At 41.7% G+C, this 23,282-nt stretch overlaps 1 protein-coding gene across 4 annotated transcripts in view; it reads right to left on the minus strand.

Moving 5' to 3' along the window:
- Positions 1-651: 651 nt before the first annotated feature.
- The window catches only part of gnas (GNAS complex locus), a 360,976-nt gene continuing 338,345 nt past the window's right edge, over positions 652-23,282 (minus strand). For all 4 annotated transcript variants that reach the window (XM_041205309.1, XM_041205310.1, XM_041205311.1 and 1 more), the window contains 5 exons: positions 21,602-21,660; positions 13,342-13,462; positions 9,588-9,718; positions 5,431-5,498; positions 652-2,515 (listed from right to left, as the gene is read on the minus strand). In XM_041205309.1, the coding sequence (XP_041061243.1) occupies positions 2,369-2,515; positions 5,431-5,498; positions 9,588-9,718; positions 13,342-13,462; positions 21,602-21,660 (526 nt within the window). In that variant the 3' untranslated portion in view covers positions 652-2,368. The remainder of the gene's footprint in view (positions 2,516-5,430; positions 5,499-9,587; positions 9,719-13,341; positions 13,463-21,601; positions 21,661-23,282) is intronic.

Genomic DNA, 23,282 nt, shown 5'->3' on the forward strand with positions numbered 1-23,282 from the left:
TAGAGTATTGAAGGAGTGCTAAACTGTTAATGTGTTTTCTGTTGAGACAAAGCTGAGGCTCTTCAGCCCTCTCAGACAGATGTAAAAGATCCATTAGCACTATTTCTAAGAAGAGCAGGGGAGTTCTCCCCAGTGTCCTAGCCAGTTTTTATACCTCAACTAACATGAAACAGAAAGAGAAAAAATCACATTTGTGGGATCTTGCTGTGTGCAAATCAGTCACCTTGTTTTCTACATTACAATAGTAGCTACATTTCAAAGGTACTTCATTGGCTGAAAAGCATTTTGGGATGATGCCAAGGCTGTGACTTGATTTGGAATGTATTAGTCATCAGAAAAGTTGCAAATTTAAAACTTCTAAATTGTGTAGCTCTGTACTTCACCCAAATGTTAAATCACCTACTCTTTTTTTCAGTGGTTCCCATTTACTTAACATTGTTTCATCAGACATGTCCATATCTTCACTGAAACAGAATCACAACCGTGCTTTATATACCTTCTGCGACGTGTAACAGATTTAGTAGTGCATAGTACTAATCGCGTGCTGAAATAAACTGGGGGAGCTGGGGGGTTGGGGGGGGGGGGGGGAAGTGGAGAGAAGACAGGTTGGGAGGGGGAGGTGAGTAATATAGGCTAACACTGTACTAGATCTGTTATTACAACTGTAATTTTAGACTTTGTACAAATTGTACAGGTAATCTTAAGACACATGAAAAAGTAACATACTCACAGAGACATAAAACACCTAGGTATAAAATATAAAGCAGTGTAGTAGTTACTAAAATTACATGCTTTCTTATTGCTACAGTGATTTTTGCTTTTTGTACTGTACCACAACTTGTTCTGAGCATATAATTTGCATAAATTATTCAAGTTTAAGAAAAAATCCACACGTCTTCACTTGATGCTACTGTATAGTTAATATATAAACAAAATTTTCTAAGGTATCTCTTTATTAAAAGAGAAATAAAAATGTCATTTGCAACTGGAATTCTGAGGCCAAATACAAGGGGTTACACCTTGCTTTGTATTAACTATACCAACATAGTACACCTGCTGTTGGTTGGACCAGAGGAGCCAGATCTACTGATGATCACCATATTCACACAATGCCTACATTAAAAAAAAACTATTTTTTTTTAAAGGACTACGAATGACCAAAGACTAACATTTATAATTTGTAGCAAAATTTGGTTTATGTAGAAACAAGCCATGTTTGCATTTGGATAGACTGAAATGAGTTAAAGCTAAAATTAAAAAAAGCAAATGATGCTGCAATGTCTGGTCACTTGTTAAAGACCTCACTTCTTAAGTGGTTAATTTGCACAATTTTGTACTTTTTTTTATACTAAACAGCATTTTTCCTTCTTTATAAACCAGAAAAAAAAACTAAACTACAGATAAATTCCCTACCTTGAGCTAGTGCTGCAGATAGGGCTGACAAAGCTGTACAGCGCAATCAAACATACTTACATCTTAGCTCATTTTACAGGTACAGCCATAATCAAGGCACAAAGATCTTCTACAAGTTATTTTCAATAAAGTTGTACAAAATAATACATTTTACAGTCTGTACAAGAATAATAATCCATAAGTAAAATAAACAAAAATGGAGGGAAAAGAAGAGGAATGAAGGGGAAGGGAAGAGGGGAAACCAGAAGAGATAGGAAACAGAAATAATTGGACCAAAGTCCAGTTAATGAACAAAGCTGAAAGGTTCATCTGTGGAGAACTAAAACAGTGTGTGGTTAATTCTTTCTACAATCACAGGCCAAAAGCAGTTCATCGCGCTCTAGGTCCAAAGACTGCCAGACTTTATTTTTTTTTTAAAAACTCCCCTCTAAAAAGCAGTGGGGCTTTATCAGATTTCTCTCTTTTTTGCACTGTTCAGATCTGCAGGAATTCAGCATCTCCATTCCACGCCTTGTCAGGCCTGGATAACATCACAGAGGAGGTCTAGTCTTCAGCGTGGACTTGGCACCTTCGCATTTTCTGTTGCTGTGAATGGATACAGGATCGATATTATGAGCCCACAACAGCGATTACCCTGGAACAGGTTTTTCCCAATTGTGTGTGGGTTTTTGTTTGAGTCTTTTTTTAAATCCTTCAAGTACTCCTTGTTCAGGGCGTTTTTTTGTTTTTCGATTTTGTTAAAGTAGTAGGGAAACCCACACAGAAATGGCCATTTAGGTGATGCCATCTCACACTGTCCAGGGGACAGAGGCAAGCAAGAAGTTCTGCTGTTGTCCAGCAGGGAGAAAAGTGGAGGGGTGCATTCGGAGAGAGACCGCACCAGTTCTCTTCCACCCTGTGTGGGCAAGTTAAATGAGGAATAAAGAGTCCAAAACACAAAGATAAGTGCTCTCCATCACAATAACTCATACTGACGAAGGTGCATACGTTGAATAATGTCCCGACAGTCATTAAACACCCTGCGGATATTCTCGGTATCCACTGCACACGTGAAATGAGGGTAGCAGTAGTGCCTTCCATCACCGCTTGCTGTGCTGATTCTCTGTAAGACAATGTATACAAGTTTAGGACAGCTCAGATAAGCTGCAACAAGATATTTTTGCAAAGACAATTTTCTACAAACACCAGTGGTATAAAAAAACCACTCTTTGATTTTCTTGGTAAACATCTTTGTGCTGTAGGTAAATATTTCACTATACATACATATTGCTGTGCTCTTCACTAGTACAATCCCACAGATCCCTTTAAGCCATTCATTTTTAAACTGGGCTCCAACAGTGGATTTTGAAATTTCTTTTGCTCCAGGTCAATAATGAGGTATGAGTACAACATGGACAATAACATTTTTTGTTTTGTTTTATTTTTGTGTTAAATGTATTTTCTGTAAACTTAGTACTGTTTCGCTTTTGGCAGTGCATTTATTTTGTTTTAGAAGGTATGAAATGGGGTATCCAGAAGTGCATCAATATTTGTGGGAAGCTCTGCCCATAGGACACCTCACATAGTCCAATGCCTATTAATTTCTTTATGTATTTTTCTATTCATCCACTTACAATGGAAATTAAGGATTGCATATTAAAATACTCTCAGTAGATAGAAAACATCCACCTTTTGGGCTTTTTGGTTGTTCTTTTCTAGTTTTCCGAACCTTGGGGCTGAGCATCGTCTGAAAAGTCCTTTTAATGAGTAGGCACCTGACCAACCACACGTGTAGTAGGAGCTGCCATTTTAAGGAAAGTTTAGAAATTGTCCTGAAATATTTCAGCAGTGTCTCATACTTACTCAGAAGAAAGCTTTTTATAAAATTTTTTAGTTTGCCTTCAACTGCAAAGGGCAATTGAAATGGATCGTTGGAACTGTTTTAATGTTTGCATTGTAATATTTATACAGCGGAAGTGATCTCAAACGGCAGCAGAATGTTGAGCTATCATCATCTGTGTCAGCTGCTGGTGAACAAACAATCCAAGACTTTATTTGAGATGTGTGTAGAAAGGCTAAAATCAATCAGTAAGGGCTAGGGAAGCACTCCTCAAGCAGAATGGTTGTGGCAAAGGTGCCAAACATTTCAACAGATGGGGTTCCAGAGTTTCATCTCCCGCTTTGATGACGATCTGTTCATTGTGGAACTTAAACAAGTAAAACTGTCATTTTGAGCATGACTTGTGCATATAGTTACCAAGGGCATTTACTTCCACCTCTAAATCATTGCCTGCTTCTCCATCAACCTATCCAGCAATGAATTCTTTATTCATGCCTTTGTGGTCTCCAGGCCTAATGCTCTCCTTGTTTTCTCATCTTTTGACTCCAACTTACACAAAACAGTAAACATTCCATCTCTCACACTATAATTTGTTCACCCATTACCCTTTTCTCACTGATTTCTGTCTTGATGCATTTAATTCAGAGCACTCGTCTTCATCTATAAATCCCTCTATGGCCTTGCAATCTCCTCCAACTAGAGATTCCCCCTCATTCCCAACTACGAATGTTCTGTTGCTCTGACCTTAGCCTTTAAAATGTTTCAGGTTTACTTTTTGCATCTAACTATCTTGCAAACCCATGCAAGATGCACCCCATCCATCTACCTAAACATTCACTCCCTCCACTACCAGCAAGCATTGTGCACCCATCTGTAGATGAAGAATCCTAGCTCATCAAGCTGTTTCTCATTGCCCATTCTTTCAACTCCAGGGATCAGCCTTGCTGTTCTGTGTGGAAGGAACAACACAGGGTAACCTCATATTTATTTCAAACCTTTAAGATAGTGTTAGTTACCATTCCATTGTGTTTTTATATAGGTAACAACTCGCATTTACCTTTAACACAGAAAATTGTTCCAAATGCACTTGACAGAGATATCAACAAATTAAGGATGCCAAAACAAAGATGATGATGTTAGGAGGGGTGATTAAAATCTTGATTGAAGCATATTTTAAACAGGATCTTAAATGGAGGTGGCGGCGAGATTTAGGAAAGTAATTGCAAAGCATGGTGCCCAATGATGGAATGGAGATATATGAGAGGGCGGATTCAGAAGAATGGAAAGTGGGGAAAGATAGGGTAGTTGTAGGGCTGGAGTAGGTTACAAATGTAAAGAGAACGGTACTCATTAAGGGCTTTAATCATGAGGACACAAACCTTAAATTTGATCATAATTATAAAAATTACATTGCACATTTGATTGGCATCCCATCCACCACCCTAAACATTCACTCTCTCCATTACTAGCACACAGGGTAAGGTTTACGTAAGGTTTACAAGATATAAAGCAGAAACTTGCCAAGGCTCCACTGACAACATCTTCCAAACTCGCAACCTCTAAAAACTAGAACAAGGGCAGCAGATGCATGGGAACACTACCAGTGCATGGGAACACCACCACTGCATGATCCCCAAGTCACACACCACCTTGGCTTGGAAATATATTGGCATTCCTTCACTGTTGCTGAACTAAAATTCTGGAATTCCTTCCGCAATAGCACAGTGATATAACTGCACCATATGGACTGCAGCACTTCAAGGCGAAGGCTAACATCCAGCTTTTCAAGGGAAATTATCTGCGTTCACCTAATTCTGGCCTCTTGAGCATTCCTGATTTTAAATGATCTGCCACTGGTGCCTGTGCCTTCAGCTGTCTAGACCCTAAGCTCTGGAATTCCCACCCTAAACCCATCTAACTCTCTGTTTCTTCCTTTAAGAGCAACTTTAAAACCTACTTCTTTGACAAAGCTTTTGGTCACCTACCCTATCATCATCTTATGAGGCTCGGTATCTAATTTTGCTTTACAATATTCCTGTTAAGCATTTTGGGATGTTTTATTACATTAAAGCTGCTATATAAATTCTTGCTGCAATTAGGGATGGCAATAAATGATGACCTTGCCAGTGACATGTGCACTCCCTGCATGAATAAAAAACAATTCCAGGGCTCAAAAACAAAACTGCAGGTATACTTACCAGGAACTCATCTCTGATGAAGTACTTGGCCCTTGTGACTCTTGGATCTTCATCAGGCTCTGGTGATGCTGTTATAAATAAGGTAAAAAGAAAATATGCTAATAAAAAGAATTTAGACTTCTGTACCAACTAAACCTGGTTGTATTATTTCTTTTTGAAGTGAGAAGTTAAATATCACTACAAAACACACAGTATTTCAGTATCCCCCTTCCTTTTGTTTTTTTTTCAGTAAATTATATAGATTTTTCTTTTTCCCACCTATTTCCATTATTTTAAAATATTTTTAAATCTTTTATGCTCCCCCCACCCCCACTAGAGCTATACCTTGAGTGCCCTACCATCCATTCTTAATTAGCACATTCGTTTAGATAATAACAACAACTTCGACACCTATGTGTTCTTTTGTTCTGCTGTCTGTGACATCTTTTGATATCTGCTTCTATCACTGCTTTTGCCTACAACCACACCACCCCCCTACACTTCTCTCCCCCCACCCAACCCCACCCCCCCACCACCTTAAACCAGCTTATTATTTCACCCCTTCCTGGGATTCGCCTAGTTCTGTCGAGGGGTCATGAGGACTCGAAACGTCAACTCTTTTCTTCTCCGCCGATGCTGCCAGACCTGCTGAGTTTTTCCAGGTAATTCTGTTTTTGTTTGGTATTTCTGGAATTTGGAGGTAACCCCGATGTGGTCGACAAATCTGCATGACTCACACAGGCAACAGATTTTGATAATTCCAGTTTTAATCACCCCAGATGTTACTAAGGTAGGCTATTCTACCTGTATCAAAACTTTGCAACATTTACCTACACAGTATCAGTAATTACATGCTTAATGGCAGCTTAGCTTTTCAGAACCTGATTTCCAATGAAGCAGAGCAGACTGCTAAAGCTATTTTTAAATTTTGGGTGGTGTTCCAGAAGAGCGATGTTGAAATGACCCACAATCTAAGTGTACCACTCTCCCTGTTCTTCCACCACTACTCCAAACCAAGGCTTGTATAAATGCAAGTTGCTTTTGAAGGCTAGATGGGCCATAAAAGCTCTGCTGCATGTGATCCACAAAAATAAAAGCTGCCAGCTGTCACAAGGGGCCGTAACCTCCAACTAGTGTCAGAAAGTGCTGGCCTGCAGAAATGAGAAGATATAAATACCTACTCACCTGGTATTGAAAGTTACATTGTTGCTTCCGTTTGCCAGAGCTGCTTGGGGCCTGCATCGAAAGACTCCTTGCAGGCCTCAAGTGCTGCTCCAGCATATTCAAGGAGGCCCTGGAAAGTTTAAAAGGGATAGGGAAATTGGCCAGGACAGGGAGAAGATAAGCGTCTAAGCTAAGTGCATAGGATTTGTAGGGGGTGTCCGGATGGGGTCGGATGGAGGTCCAGGGGGATGGGTGGGTCAGTCGGAAGTCATGGAGGTGGAGGGGACAGTTGGAGGGGTGGAGGGGACAGTCGGAGGTCGGTGTGGTGTCGGAGGGGGAGTGGCGGGGATGGTGGGAGGTCGGCGCAGTGGGAGGGGTGTTGGAGGCTGGGGTGGGGTTGGGGAGTGTCGGAGCTGGGTGGGGTGAGAGGGGTGTCGGAGGTTGAGGAGGTGTGGGAGAGGTGTTGCAATTCGGGGGGGTTGGGGAGTATCGGAGCTGGGAGGTGTCGGAGGTCAGGGAGGATGGGTGCTGGAGGTCAGGGGGCTGTCAGAGGTTGTGCGAGTGCGGGGGGGGGAGGTTTGGGGGATATCAGAGGTCAAGGGAAGTGGAGGGGGCGGTCGGAGGCTGGGAGGTGGGAGGGGTGTCAGAGGTCAGGGGCGTTTGGGAGGGGGGGGGGTAGTTGAGGTGTGTGTCGGAGGTCAGAGGGAGTCCCCTAGGGTTGGTCTGAGTCTTTACACTAGTTATTCAGAAGTTAGAATAGGTTTTAATTCTTCTAACTTTTTCTGATTAACTATTGGTACAATCCCAGTGGAACTATCTGAAGTTAGCGAATTTTCAGATGGTTCCCAGCACAGCGCAATTGTCCAGAGGAAGTGAGCACTTCTGGGCAAATGCCGTGCAAACCCTTACCTGGGAACTTCCCAGAGGGATTCCCCAGTGCATTTTTGGGGTACCCCCAAATCTGACACTGGGGAGCTCAGAAGTTATGGGCCAATATAATTAACCTCCTTGCTACTGGTTGTATTACAGCACCTTAGTATTACATTGTTCAGCTTGTACAGGAGAAATTCTTTTGCTCCAAACAACTTTTAAGTACAATACATAATAAAACTCAAGTATAAAAATAAGGACACATGCATGATTTCTAAATAGGGGACTGAACATTGACTTCAATTATCCCCCAGCCTCCAAACCCAATTTCACTTGGACAAAAACAGAATTACCTGGAAAAACTCAGCAGGTCTGGCAGCATCGGCGGAGAAGAAAAGAGTTGACGTTTCGAGTCCTCATGACCCTTCGACAGAAAGGTTCTGTCGAAGGGTCATGAGGACTCGAAACGTCAACTCTTTTCTTCTCCGCCGATGTTGCCAGACCTGCTGAGTTTTTCCAGGTAATTCTGTTTTTGTTTTGGATTTCCAGCATCCGCAGTTTTTTTGTTTTTATCCCAATTTCACTTGGGTCTGGCAACACCGTGGGAGACTGAATAGCAGTGTGACAAAAGTGAAATATTTTTAGTCTATAATGTATTATTTATTAGATTCTTCCAATGTTGCAGAAGGTGGAGGGTTAGAAATTTGGATCAGTTAGCTGTTTCCACAGAATGAAAATAGGATGGCTGATTTATACACCTCAGGACAAGCAGAGATATAGCCTACTTCAGTGAGCTTACTTCTTTAGTGAAGATGTATTTGACTGAATTTTACTAATTTCCTTGGGTAGGGATGTGCTTATAGAAACACATGTTTAGAACTGGTCAATGGGGCAAGTTATTCCATTCAGTATATTATGGGGCTGTTTGTAATTGGCCATCTAAAATCACTAAGCATGTAGGATTGGTAACTATTCCAAGCAGTTCAGTTATATTTAAGAACATCTTTGGATAGTTAGCAAAGAGGGCTACAGTAACAGAGGAAACATAGATAATGCACACACTTGGTGCGATTTGGCACAAGGTTTAGAAACTTAAGAAATGAGTTAAGATGATGAATACAGAAGTCAGTTTCAAGTCAGCTGCACATTAGTGGAAATCAAAATTAGGGGAAATATATAACCAGGAGATGCATAATAGGCAGCTAATTCAATAGTACCCATTACAGACTATTGCTCAAAATCAAAATTACCCCAATATGTCTGAACCGGGCTGCTAATATACTGGAAACAGCGTGGGTATTTACATTGAGCATGTTTCTCTCACGTAAGAAATAAAACTTAAATAAGTATACATGGTGCAACACTGTCACCTACTGGTGTAGTAGCATATTAGAATCATGTCACAGGATAGGTTCAAAGTAAGTCACCCAACCTTCCTTAGGAACTATTCATTCTAAACAGTGATGTTTAGAAAAACACATGGCTTAAGTTTGCAAACTTCCTGGTGAGGTGAGAGTTTGCATTCTTATCCCCACTGCTGCCTACTCTCTGTACTTATTTTAAACAAACGTATATCAGATCCCTTGCCGATCCATAGCTTTTACCGGAAAAAAATCTTAGTCTCCACAAAATGGCAGCTCTGGTTGAAAGGAACATTATTCTCTTTGAATTCAGAACAAAATGATTTTCAGTTGAAATTTCTGATGGTCAGAAAAAGTACAATGAATATTAAGCATATCTCACTGAAATTAGTATTAATCAAAATTGTTTTATGTCCATGTGGTTCAGTAACTTAAATCAGCTTGTTAACAACACTATAATAAAAAGGGGAGGGTGAAGAGAAGGGTGAGACAAAAAAAATTTTTTAAATCCACATCTTGTTTTATTTCTCTTTGGGGAGCAGGAAGAAGGGACGAACTGGAAGTAATCTTATTCTTTTCCATGCCTTGCCACTAATACAGTACCAACCGTGAGTCAGAGCATAGGTAACTAGGCCTGCATTCTTCATGTAGGGAAGTTCCTGGCTTCTATTTAGTGCTGCTGGAAATGAATCCCATGTGTGGAAAATCATAAGTCTGCACATTACTCCTGGACAAGGGACTGGAATCGACACAAGAAACATCTTTTAAAGTAAAAGTGCTCACCATCATCAGGTGTAGTGTAACGAGCAAACTCAGGAAAGTAGTCCTCGATTTTAGATTTTCCTGCCAACACCTTCTCTGCCAGCAAATCCTGTTTATTTAGGAAGAGAATTACAGAAATGGTCCGCAGCCACCTAGATTCAAAAAGAAGCTTCATTCAGTGACCAATATCCCACATAAAAAAAACAATTTCTTACATGTATGCCGAATTTGGCTGATCTACAAGTTTGGGTTTTATTGTGGACTTGCAGTATCAATCATCCTCCCTTTTAATTCAAGCAGCTCAGGATTGCTTCACCTTTACTGCCAATTTCATGAAACCGTTTTACCACCAGTACCCACCCCTTATCACCTCTCCAGTTAAACATTTGATGATCACCTGTAGTGATTGACAATTGCCAATGCTAACACTACCCTGAATAAATTATGCCACCAATTATTACGTTGTGATGCACCTTGCTACTTGCCATTTTCCCAGATACTTATGTCTGGTAGCATCGAAGGTATTGATTTGACTGGCTTTGACATTGTTTATGCACAGCCAAAAGAACAGGGGTCAATTCCACAAATAAGTTCCAGTAGATGGCAACTTCATCAATCTAACCAGCTTAGTCCGTAAATCATGTAAAAAAAACTGGAGTTTTGCCACAGTGGTAACTATAGAGTACTCCTGTAATTGCTAGCACCTGCCAAAGTAAGGGATGTGGAATTCTGCATCTGATGAAATGATTCCAGGATGAGAAACTTGAGTTATGAAGATAGTTTGGAGAGGCTGGGGCAGTTCTCCTTAGAGAGAAGGCTAAAAGAACATTTGATAGATGTTCAAAATCATGAGGGGGCTGGATAGAGTAGAAAGGGGCAAAGTATTCCAGTTCGTCAAGGGATCAAGAATAAGAGGGTATAGATTTCAAAAGAAGCAAACGTGATGACAGAAAAATCTTTTTCACACAGTGAGTGATTCGAGCCTGGAATGCAATGCCTGGAAGTGTGGTGGAGGCAGGTTCAATCGAGGCTTTCAATAGGACATTAGATGATTATTTGAATAGAAACAATGTGCAAGTGTACAGGGAAAAAACAGGAGAATGGCACTAAGTCATGATGCTCATTTGAAGAGCTGCTACAGACAATGGGCCAAATGGCCTCCTTCTGCGACGTAAAAATTCTGTGATTCTAGGGCCTGTTTTTCCCACTGCAAGTGACACAATGGCAGATTAAGGCCTCCACAACAACCGGTCTCCAAGAGACTAAATAAGGAACAGCAACACACTGCAAAGGTAAACAGGAGATTTTTATCTGTAAATTGTGGATCTCCACTGCAGCATCCTCTACTGACAGACTGACAGATACAGCAAATGGCATTCATTCAATGAAATGGTAAACAATTTCATTGACTTAATTTTAATTTGGAGGTAGCTTTCAGTGCATAATCTTAAAATTACAGCTAGGTCAATTAGGAGTACAATCAGGATGCACTTTTTAAAAACATGAGAGTATTGAAAATCTCAAACTCTTTCTTTTTCCTCACTCCTCTCCAAAAGAAAGGCAGTGGTGCTAGGTCAATTGGAAATTTTAACACTGAGATTGAGATTGATAACACTGGGTGTTACGTAAGGGTCTGAGACTCATGAACAAACAGGGAGCAGTGACATAGTAATAATGTCACTGGATTGATAAGCCAAAGGCCCAGGCTAATGGGTTCAAATCCCACCACTGCAGCTGGTGGAATTTAAGTTCAATTAATAAAAAAATCTGGAGTTTAAACATAGTGTAATAGTGATCACGAAACCATTGTTGATTGCTGTAAAAACCCATCTGGTTCACCAATGTGCTTCCGGGAAGAAAATCCACTGTCCTTGCCTGGTTTGGGTCCAGAAACACAGCAGTCCTGTCACATCCAGTTTTGAATAGTGGTAGAAAATTAAACAACTAACTGGATGAGGTGGCTACACAAATATCCCCATCTCAAATGATGGGGGGAGCCCAGCACGTCAGGCAAGAGATGAGGCTGAGGCATCTGCAACCATCTTCAGCCAGGATTGCCAGGTGGACGATCCATCTTGGCCTCCTCCTGAAGTCTCCAGCATCACAGATGCCAGCCATCAGTCAATTCGATTCACTCTTTTATGATGTCAAGAAATGACCGAAGGCACTGGATACTGCAAAGGCTATGGGCCCTGACAATGCTCTGGCAGTATTACTGAAGACTTGTGCTCCAGAAGTAGCCACGCCCTTAGTCAAGCTGTTCCAGTACAGCTACAACACTGGCATCTCCCAGGAATGTGGAAAATTGTTCAGGTATGTCCAGTCGATAAAAACCAGGACAGGTCCAACCTGGCTAATTACTGCCCCATCACTCTACTCTTGATCTCCAGCCGAGTGATGGATGGTGTCGGCGATAATGCTAACAAGCAGCACTTACACAGCAATAACCTGCGCATTGATGCTCAATTTGGGTTCCACAAGGGCCAGTCAGTTCCTGACTTTGTCACAGCCTTGGTCCAAATATGGACAAAAGACTTGAATTCGAGAGATGAGGTGAGAGTGACTGCCCTTGATATCAAGGCCACATTTGACCCAGTTTGGCATCAAGGAGCCCTATCAAAATTTAAGTCAATGGGAATCAGCTCTCTACTAGTTGGAGTCATACCTAGTACAAAGGAAGATGGTTGTGGTTGTCGGAGGTCAATCATCTCAGTCCCAGAACACCGTTGCAGGAGTTCCTCAGGGTACTGTCCTAGGCTCAAACATCTTCAGCTGCTTCATCAATGACCTTCCTTCCATCATACGTCAGTGGGGATGGTCGCTGATGATTACACAATGTTCAGCACCATTAGCGACTTCTCAGATATTGAAGTAGTCCATGTCCAAATGCAGCAAGACCTGGACAACATTCAGGCTGGACTGGCAAGGAACATTCGCTCCACATAAGTGGCAGGCAATGACCATCTCCAACAAGAGAGAATCTAGCCATCTCCCCATGACATTCATTAGCATCGCTGAATCCCCCCACTAACCACATCCTGGGGGTTACCATTGACCAGAAACTGAACTGGACCAGCCATATAAATACTGCGTCCACAAGAGCAGGTCAGAGGCTGGGAATTCTGCAGCAAGTAACTCACCACCTGACTCACCAAAGGCTAACCACCATCAATAAGGCACAAGTCAGGAGTGTGGTGGAATACTCTCAACTTGTCTGGATGAGTGCATCTCCAATAACACAAGAAGCTCAGCACCATTCAGGACAAAGCAGCCCACTTGATTGACAGTCCATCGACCACTTTAAAAATTCACTTCCTCCACCACCGATGCAGTGTGCCCCATCTACAAACAACACACCAAGGCCTCTTTAACAGCATCTTCCAAAACCATGACCTCTACCACCTAGGAAGACAAAGACAGCAGATACATGGGAACAACACCTGCAAGTTCCTCTCCAAGTCATACACCATCCTAACTTGGAAACATATTGCCGTTCCTACCCTGCTGCTGGATCAAAATCCTGGAACTTCCTTCCTAACAGCATGGTATGTGTTCCTACATCAGAAGGACTGCAGTGTTTCAAGAAGGCGGCTCATCACCAACTTCTTGGGGGCAATTAGGAATGGGCAAATGCTGGCCTAGCCAGTGACGCCCATGCCCTTTGAAGAATAAAGAAAAATGCAGGTAAATGAAGTGGAGGTACAGATCAGCAATAATCCAATTGAAATGATTAACCCTTGTACAAATAGTATAAATGTGACAGTTATAAGTTTACCTGTTGTTCCAGATGCTTTTGAACAGATTGAGCGCTTCTTGTAGGCGATTGGTCTGATTATCTTCTCGTATAACCATGTTGTAGCTACTGCTAGCCACCACAAATATGATAGCAGTGACATCTGAGAAACAAAAAGAGGATCAGAGGTAAATCAATTAGAAAAAGTCAAAGAAATCGAGTCTATTATATAGCATGAGATAATATGACACATTTATTCAAGTCAGTATGAAACAAGAATAAGCGCTTATTGTTTAGTAATAGATGTGTTCAGAAAGAACAGAAAGCAATGTTAATATTGCTAAAACATGTTATATTATCAGTGTGATAAGCAAAATAGCTTTTAAGTCAGCAGTTTAGTTCTCCAGTATCTTGAAAAAAGTCTTTGAGTTTCAAGAAGTGGGGACAATGGAATGCCACAGATCTTGGCAAAGTGAGGAGAGATTAAAGATTGCAGTTCAGACACCCAAAAGGAAGCTAAGAAAATAAACGTGAAGCTCGTAAAAGTAAGACTGAGGAGTACAGAATTAGCATGACAGAAATACATGTAAATAGGAGCTCTCGAAAAATATCAGAAGACAATGTTGAGAGAAGGAAGCATGGAAGCAACGGTTGTTGGCTATGGTAAGATCTATGGTTATCGCTCACTGTGCATTTGATGTTTTCTAAATTTTTCAATATTATATGCATTTATGTCATAAACATTATTTGTAGTGATATACATATATTCAGTGAAGGAGCAATATGGCCACCAATTATGTTTCCTACTTGTACAAATTTCAGCCAACTACATGGTTATTTGAGGCAATCAGAAAAGTGTAACTTCGTGCTTATGTGACACTGGCTATACACAAGTCATGGAGTTGGCATTGAGGCTGGTATTAACATTTTGCATAAATATTAAGATTAGTTACACAATTTAAAAATAACTTAAGTGACATGTATAATTTCAAACACTGGGAGAAGGAATGATCAGTAGTGCACAATGAAGGGAATAGAGCTGGCACTGGGACCTTTCAAAAAGTCAAGACAATATGAAGTAGTAATTAAAAATAAACAAACTGAATAATGGAATACATGCCGATGGAGTACAAATTATGCTTAGGGTTTATAATGCATTAGTCAGGCCACATTGGGGGTGTGAGCACATTCTTATTTGGCATTATTTCAAAAATGACACACATGGCAGTGAGTGAAGAGAGCATAAATGATCCAAAGTATAAACTTCAGTTCTATAGTCCGAAGAGGTGATCATAAAAGGTGGGGTAGGGCAACTAATAATGTAAATTATTGAAGGCTATAGATGAGCTGAACAATGGAACCCAGCCAATAGGACAAATGTAAATTAGTGAATTATAAATTTAAAACAGATTTTGAGGAAGTTTAGTGGCCTGACCAATTGGAATAATCTCTGATGGAATAAAAGACATTAGAAGAATATAAGATATATTTGGATGCTAGAATATGTGGGTTCGAGTAGGGTAGGATGAGTTTATCTTTCTCATTGTTTCTCCTGCTGATGCAATACGGCTGGCCGAAACCAGTCTACCTGCGCGCTGATCCGTGCATGCATAGAAATCCAATGACGTGCACACATCAGTTTACCCAGCACACTACCAACAGATTTTGCTTTCTAACTCGGTCATTGCAATATGCTCTTAATTCGTGAATTCCATGGATCCCACACATCATTTAGTCGGCAGGTTGCTCAGAATATCTCCTCACAAGCATTTTGTTGACACTTGGAGAAAGTGTTACAGAATTTTACGAGGGGTGACAGGGACAATCAAGAGTTGTTACTGAACGCTGATGCTTCAACTCACTTTAATAATTTCTGTTGTCACTCAATTTATAAGCACTGTGAACATATGCTGCTGAATATTTAGTGATCTGAAAGATTCAGTCAAGATTGGAAAGAAAACTGTTGCAATGTTGTACTGAGCTCACTAATTCCAGTGGATTTGCGAAGGGGCAGAATCCTGCCTTAAAATGTCTGCATATTCTGTCACATTCTCAAATTTCTTCAGTATAAGAAGGATCAATTAATTAATGATGTTGCGGAACTAAATATGATTTTGTAAAGTACTGACAGCCATTTTAATTTGATGCATGGGAAATAGTTTTTGAAACAAAATAAGCTAGCTCATATCACATATTGCCTCCTATTAAAGATGGCGGCCACGCATGCACCCTGCTGCACATTGCCTCTTATAATGATGGTAGCCGCGCATACAACTGCACATACATGGCATTGGCAGCAAACACAGCCTGTCTTTATTGAACACCATTAAGGCTGATGAAATTCCCCAAAGAACTTCATAAAGGAAGAAATGGGAGAGGTGACTAAAAGCTGCTTGAGAAGACAAGACCTTTTAAGATAGAGGCTGAGTTTGAATGGCTCAGGGACAAATAAAATCAATGCAACTGAAGGTTCCATTACCCACCATAGATTGGAGACAGGTGCACAGAAGGCCAGAATCCAAGTCCTGCAGGATCTGGGTCCTGACACAGGAGCTGGTGCAATAATTCAGGAGGTTGTAGGAGAAAGAGGGGTACAAGCGGATACATACATCTACGATACAGATGAGGATTATATTTGTGATACACTGGAAACAGGGAATTAAAGTTCATCATTGAAGATGGCCTTTGTGTGGGACAGGATGTGGATATCGGAATTTTTGCTGAGTTGGAGTCGATGGACTGGGAGGTTGGGAAGCAAGCACAGCCAATGTCAGAGCAACCAAGTCTGGAGGTGACAATGGAATGGATAAGGGTTTTGGTGGTGGTAGGTAGAGGCAGAGATTGATGATAATATGAAGATGGAAATAAGCCATCTTGACAGAGGGACAATATATGGCAATTGAAGTCCGATTCTATGATGAGCAGAAAGCCAAATTTGCAAAAGGCCTTTAGGAAAGGAACATAAACACAAATTGCTGGAAAAATTCAGCAGGTCTGACAGCATCTGTGTAGAGAAATACAGAGTCTGAAGAGAAGTAAAAATGTGGTGAAATATATACTGTTTTGAGGGGTTGGAACAGGTGAAGCTGGATAGAAGGCCAGTGATAGGTGGAGGCAAAGAAGAGATTGCGAAAGATGTCATAAACAAAAGGTCTAAGGGGTTTTGATACTGGCTAAAGGACAATAAAGGACTGGCTAATGGTGACATTAAGAGTAGAAAGCAGGATGAGCAAGTGACAGATGGCCCTAAGGGGTGGGGGGAGGGCATGATGTGGGAGAAAACGTCGGAATAGGTTAAAAGGTGGGGGTAAAACAATTAATGAAAATAAATGAAAAAATAATAAGTAGGTGGGAAAAAATATATATAAAAAGTTAAAAATAAATATTTGAAAAAAGGGGATCAAAAAGGGGTGAGGACGAAAGAGAATTCATGATCTGAAGTTGTTGAACTCGATGTTAAGTTCAGAAAGCTGTGAAGTACCTAATTGGAAGATGAGGTGCTGTTTCTCCAGTTTGTGTTGAGCCTCACTGGAACATTGCAGCAGGCCAAGGACGGACACATAGGCATGAGAGCAGGGTGGTGTGTTGGAATGGCAAACGACAGGAAGGCCTGGGTCATGCTTGCAGACAGACCGAAGGTATTCTGCAAAGCGGTCACCCAGTCTGCGTTTGGTCACTCCAATGTAGAAGAGGCCGCATTGAGAGCAGCAAATGCAGTAGACCAAATTGAGGGAAGTGCAAGTGAAGCGCTGTTTCAGTTGAAAGGAATGTTTGGGCCCTTGGACGGTGGAAAGGGGGTTAAGTAAAGGGGCAGGTGTTGCACCTTCTGCGATTGCATGGGAAGGTGCCGTGGGAGGAGGTTGAGGTGTTGGGGGTGATGGAGGAATGGACCAGGGTGTCCCAGAGGGAACTGTCCCTACGGAATGCTGACATGGGCTGGGGGGCGGGGGGTGGAGGGAAGATGTGTTTGGTGTTGGCATCATGCTGGAGTTGGTGGAAATGGCAGAGGATGATCCTTTGAATGCAGAGGTTGGTGGGGTGAAAAGTGAGGACAAGGGGGACCCTATCATGGTTCTGGGAGGGAGAGGAAGGTGTGAGGGCAGAGGTGCGGGAGATGGGTCAGACATGGTTGAAGGCCCCGTCAACCACCATGGGTGGGAAACCTCAGTTAAGGAGGAAGGAAGACATGTCAGAAGCACTGTTTTGAAAAGTGGCATCATCGGAACAGATGCGATGGAGGCGAAGGAAGTTGTAGTTGAGGTAGCTGTGGGAGTCGGTGGGCTTGTAATGAATATTGGTGGTCAGTCTACCACCAGAAATTGAGACAGAGAGGTCAAGGAAGGGAAGGGAAATGTTAGTGACCATGTGAAAGTAATGAAGGGGTGGAAATTGGAAGCGAAATTAATAAATTTTTCCAGATCCAGACGAGAGCATGAAGCGGCACTGAAACAGTCATTGATGTACTGGGGAAAGACTTGTGGGAGAGGGCCTGAGTAAGACTGGAACAAGGAATGTTCCACATACCCTATAAAGAGACAGGCATAACTTGGGCCCATGTGGGTACCCATAGCCACACTTTTTATTTGGAGGAAGTGAGATGAGTTTAAGGAGAAATTGTTCAGTGAAAGAACAAGTTCAGCCAGATGGAGGAGATTGGTGGTGGCGGATGGGGATTGTTCGGGCCTCTGTTCAAGGACGAAGTGGAGAGCCCTCAGACCATCCTGGTGAGGAATGGAGGTGCAGAGGGATTGGATGTCCATGGTGAAGAGGTGGTGGTTGGGGCCAGGGAACTGGAAATTGTTGACATGATTTTGGGTATCTGAGGAATTGTGGATGTAGGTGGGAAGAGACTGGACAAGGGGAGAGACAACAGGGTCAAGATAGGAAGAAATGAGTTCGGTGGGGCAGGAACAGGCTGACACGATCGGTCTACCGGGGCAGTCCTGTTTGTGGACTTTGGGAGGTAGAAGCGGGCTGTCCAATGGTACACCTCCATCCCCCACCAGGATGCTGAGGGCTCTCTGCTTCTTCCTTGAACAGAGGCCCGAACAATCCCCATCCACCACCATTACTCTCCTCCGTCTGGCTGAACTTGTTCTCTCACTGACTATGGGTACCTCCATGGGCCCCAGTTATGCCTGTCACTTTATGGGATATGTGGAACACTCCTTGCTCCAGTCCTACTCAGGCCCCCTCCCACAACCCTTTCTCCGGTACATCGATGACTGTTTCGGTGCTGCTTCATGCTCTCGTCTGGACCTGGAAAAATTTATTAATTTCACTTCTAATTTCCACTCCTCCATCAGTTTCACATGATCCATCACTGACACTTCCCTTCCCTTCCTGTCTCTGTTTCTGGTGATAGACTGTCCCACCAATATTCATTACAAGCCGACTCCCACACGTACCTCCACTACAACTCCTCACACCCAGCTTCCTGTAAGGGCTCCATCCCATTCTCTCAGTTCCTTCGCCTCTGTTGCATCTGTTCCGATGATGCCCATTTCCAAAACAGTGCTTCTGACATGTCTTCCTCCTTATCTGAGGTCTCCCAGTCATGGTGGTTGACAGGGCCCTCAACCGTGTCTGACCCATCTCCCGCGCCTCTGCCCTCACACCCTCCTCTCCCTCTCAGAACCATGATAGGGTCCCCCTTGTCCTCACTTTTCACCCCAGCAGCCTCCGCATTCGAAGGATCATCCTCTGCCATTTCTGCCAGCTGTAGCATGATGCCAACACTAAACACACCTTCCCTTCACCCTCCATATAGACATTCCGTAGGGACCATTCCCTCTGGGACAACCTGGTCCATTCCTCCATCACCCCTAACGCCTCAATCCCATCCCACTGCAACTTCCCATGCAATCACAGAAGGTGCAACACCTGCCCCCTTTGCTTCCCCCATCCTCACCATCCAAGGGCCAAAACACTCCTTTCAACTGAAGCAGCTCTTCACTTGCACTTCCCTCAATTTGGTCTACTGCATTCGCTGCTCCCAATGCGGTCTCAATAACATTGGAGATGCCAAACGCAAACTGGGTGACTTGCTTTGCGGAACACCTTCGGTCTGTCCACAAGCATGACCCAGGCCTTCCTGTCGCTTGCCATTTCAACACAACGCTCTGCTCTCATGCCCACTTGTCTGTCCTTGGCAGTGTTCCAGTGAAGCTCAACGCAAACTGGAGGAACAGCACCTCATCTTCAGATTAGGCACTTTACAGCCTTCTGGACTTAACATCGAGTTCAACAACTTCAGATCATGAACTTGCTCCTCCATCCTCACCCCTTTATGATTCCCCTTTTTCGAATATTTATTTTAAAATTTTCATATATATATATATATATATATATATATTTCCCCCCCACCTGTTTCTATTATTTTAAAAATTTATTTCCATTCATTGTTTTATCCCCACCTTTTAGCCTATTCTGATCTTTTCTCCCACACTGTCCCCTCCCCCACCCCCACTAGGGCCATCTGTCACTTTCTCATTCTGCTTTCTACTCTTAATGTCACCAATAACACCTTCTTTAGTCAGTATCACCACCATCAACACCCCTTTCACCTTCAGTTTATGACATATTTCACAATCTCTTCTTGCCTCCATCCATCGCTGGCCTTCTATCCAGTTTCACCTGTTCCACCCCCCTTAAAACAGTATATATTTCACAACATGTTTACTTCTCTTTGGTTCTGAAGAAGAGTCATATGAACTCAAAATGTTAACTCTGTCTTTTTCTCCACAGATGCTGTCAGGCCTGCTGAGTTTCTCCAGCAATTTTTGTTTTTGTTTCAGATTTCCAGTATCCACAGTATTTCGCTTTTATCTTTAGGAAAGGAAGCCTGCCTTCCTCACCTGGTGGCTTATGTCAGACGACTGACCCACACAAGTGAAATTAAAAAGTGATTGTGCCTGAGAGAAGGAAGTGGAGCTTTTCGTAAAGGCTGAAAATGATGGCTTTTATCTGCCCAACGTTCAAATGAAGGAAATTCTGGTTCATCCATGACAATCTCAGATAGGCACTCTTAACAGCAGGTGAGCTGTCATGGCAGACTCTAGCTTAGCACTGATATATAGTCAATAATTGTGTCAAATCTGTGGATTTGCAATATCTGAATTTAAAATGGTTTACAATGGAAGTAGCTACATGTATGTATTTTGTGCACAGTACCTTATAGGTCTCTGTTTGTAAATATCATGCATGTCCCAATCCTTTCCTGTTCAACCTACTCGCTGATATTCACTCACTTTCTTCCCTACCAAATTTTTTTGTCAGCTTGCTCCTCTCTTGAATGTATCCATCTTTTTTTCTGATCTGTCCCTTGCTAAACCTGGTTTCTCTCTCTTTCAGGAACTTCTTGCTCCTCACTGCTCTTCATTTGGTTTCATTTTATAGGGTTCATTGTTGGAAACAGTGGGGCCTGTAAACACAGATTAAACTTCCAAAAACATTGATTGCATAACTTCAACTTCCTCTGAAGCAACGTAACATACTAAACAAATCTTACAAAGCAACATTTAAAAAAATACACACATAGCAGTTGTGGCATATTTCTTATATGTCCAACTTCCTGTGTAATAAGGTTTCCCAATGGTTCAGCATATTTATTCAGCCAGCAGGTCCCAGGTTAAGTGCCCAGTTTGAGTTGTATTAGCTGGATTCAGCAGTAGAGGACTCAAATTGACGTCAGTGCCAGTTAAGTTAGCAATGTAAATCAGCCAGCGTTCTCACCCTTAATGCAATCTCCATGATATTTCTGGAAGTGGAGATGTGAATATTGCATAAAAACAGGAATGGGTTTGGCTGTGTTGGACTACCCATGAACACGTCTAGTTTTGGTACAAGGTCCTGTGGAAACCTGCAGAGGCATGAATGTTGGGGGGATTCTCCCATCTTTCAGGATTTACTATGTTATTTACCGTATAAGTGACAACAGCATAATGCTACAGATTTTAGGTGCGGTATTCTGCTTACTGACAACCATTACTCTACAGCCATGTTTCTTCAAGCTCCATCAATTTGTTTATTCAAGATTTATTCAAGCAAAATGAACTGGGTCTACATCAATCTCTTATTTCCAAACAGATGGATTAATGTGTTGGGCAAAAGCCCAACTGATATCTGGTGAAACCTACCAAACCAAGCTAGATGAACTAGCAGACATAAAACTAGCGACATTAAAACTCATGCACTCTGCCTCCTTGGATTGTTGCTTGTCTTCCTGTCCCCAAACTAACGGATATAGTACTCTTCTTGCCATGAATATGCCCCTGTAAAATACTTCACTACCAGATCTTACCATTGAAACACTGAATCCATTTCCTGCGCTCGTCTCGTTGCCCTCCGACATCAAACATGCTGCAAAAGGAAAGTGGTTGAACCCATTTTATAATCAAATCAGACAAGATTACGCTGTAGGTAAGATCAGTTACCTTAAATGAAGGCTATTCACATTCAAAAAAGTTTAACCGATGCTGACCAGCAATAAAAAACAGAAGAACAAATGAGCTTTGCTCATTTTGTCCCATCAACATTCTAGCCAGCAACCTTATCTCACGGTCAAGGTTAAAACATTCCAGTGTTCTGTTGACAATTCTTCAACCTGAGACATTGGATTTTCTGGTACTAGAGTCAGTCATGGCTCCTTATAACAATTCCAGTAGATATTGGAACTAAAGTTCCATGCATTCTATATGGACAAAACCAAAGGCATCCAACATAGTTCTAATTTTAATGAAACATGAATTAAAACATTACAATACAGTATCTGACTGAATGAGTTCCAGAATGGACCTCATTGTTACTTAGCTGCATGGAAAGTTACCTTGTTCTGACAGCTTAAAAAGCCATGGCACAACTCATTTGCATATACACAGCTGAAGAAATGAGAAGTGTTAACTGCCTATTGTAGGTCTTCTCTTCCTCATTTTTCAAACAAAAATTTCAATCTTTGTGTGACCTGACACAAAATATAATTTTCTTTTTGGGTACATTTAACTTCCTTGTTTTGACTGCTGTTGCTTTTTTTCCAGAAAGAAATTTGAGCAATACTTATAGAATGAAGCTTGCAGCCATCCGGAGCAGTAAAGGAAGAACATTACCATATCATGATCCCTTCAAAAAAAGTCTCTCCCTCTTGCCCAACTCCTTCAATATTCATTTATATGCCTAGACTAGCCACTTGTTTTTGTCAAATTGCTACAACACTACATTAATTTATTAGAATTCATAATTTTGAAAAAATTTGGGGTGCTCCATCTTTTTATTAGATTCTCAAAATGGCCTTGTTCACCCAAATACTACAGCACACGTTTGATTGTTACGTGAGATAAAGTTCCTTACAGCTCCTGCATCAACTTGTATTTCTGGCTTCCACTAAATTCTCCGTCTTAGGTTCTGCACTATAGAAATGAATTACTGTGATGGGTGAAGGCTGCTGATTGAAGATGAAGGCTACCTTTGTGTTGATTCTTTTAAATGATGTGCAACCTCTGCATACTACAATCCCACCTAATCAGGCTTCTTGGGTTTCAGTTTTGGGATCTTTATTAATTGGTCTGTTTCTATGTGGCTTCAGGTAAAAAGTGTGCTGGCTCTGGATTTTATAAGGCACAAAGTTAAAAACTGATGTGTGGCACGGGACAACAAATTGCATTATTTTGTTGTGTGCGCGCTAAATCACACGGCCACTTTACAAATATGCCCAGCAAATCATGTACTGTTGATCTGTTCAGACAAAGAAAGAGAACAGCCAATCTTAGCTCATCCATACCGAGACAAGTCTATAGTTTCATCAAAGACTCCAACTGTTTTTTTTTAAACGATACCAGGGTTGTTACCTCCATAACCCTGTTTGGAATGTCATTCCATGTGCTGATTATGCTATGGGAAATGTAAATTTGCCTTTTTCCAGATTGAAACTGTGCCCCCATCCTGCTGTCATGATTTAACTTGAATTCTTTAGTGCTATCGATTTATTT

Source organism: Carcharodon carcharias, chromosome 14, assembly GCF_017639515.1.
Source record: "Carcharodon carcharias isolate sCarCar2 chromosome 14, sCarCar2.pri, whole genome shotgun sequence".
Taxonomy (NCBI): domain Eukaryota; kingdom Metazoa; phylum Chordata; class Chondrichthyes; order Lamniformes; family Lamnidae; genus Carcharodon; species Carcharodon carcharias.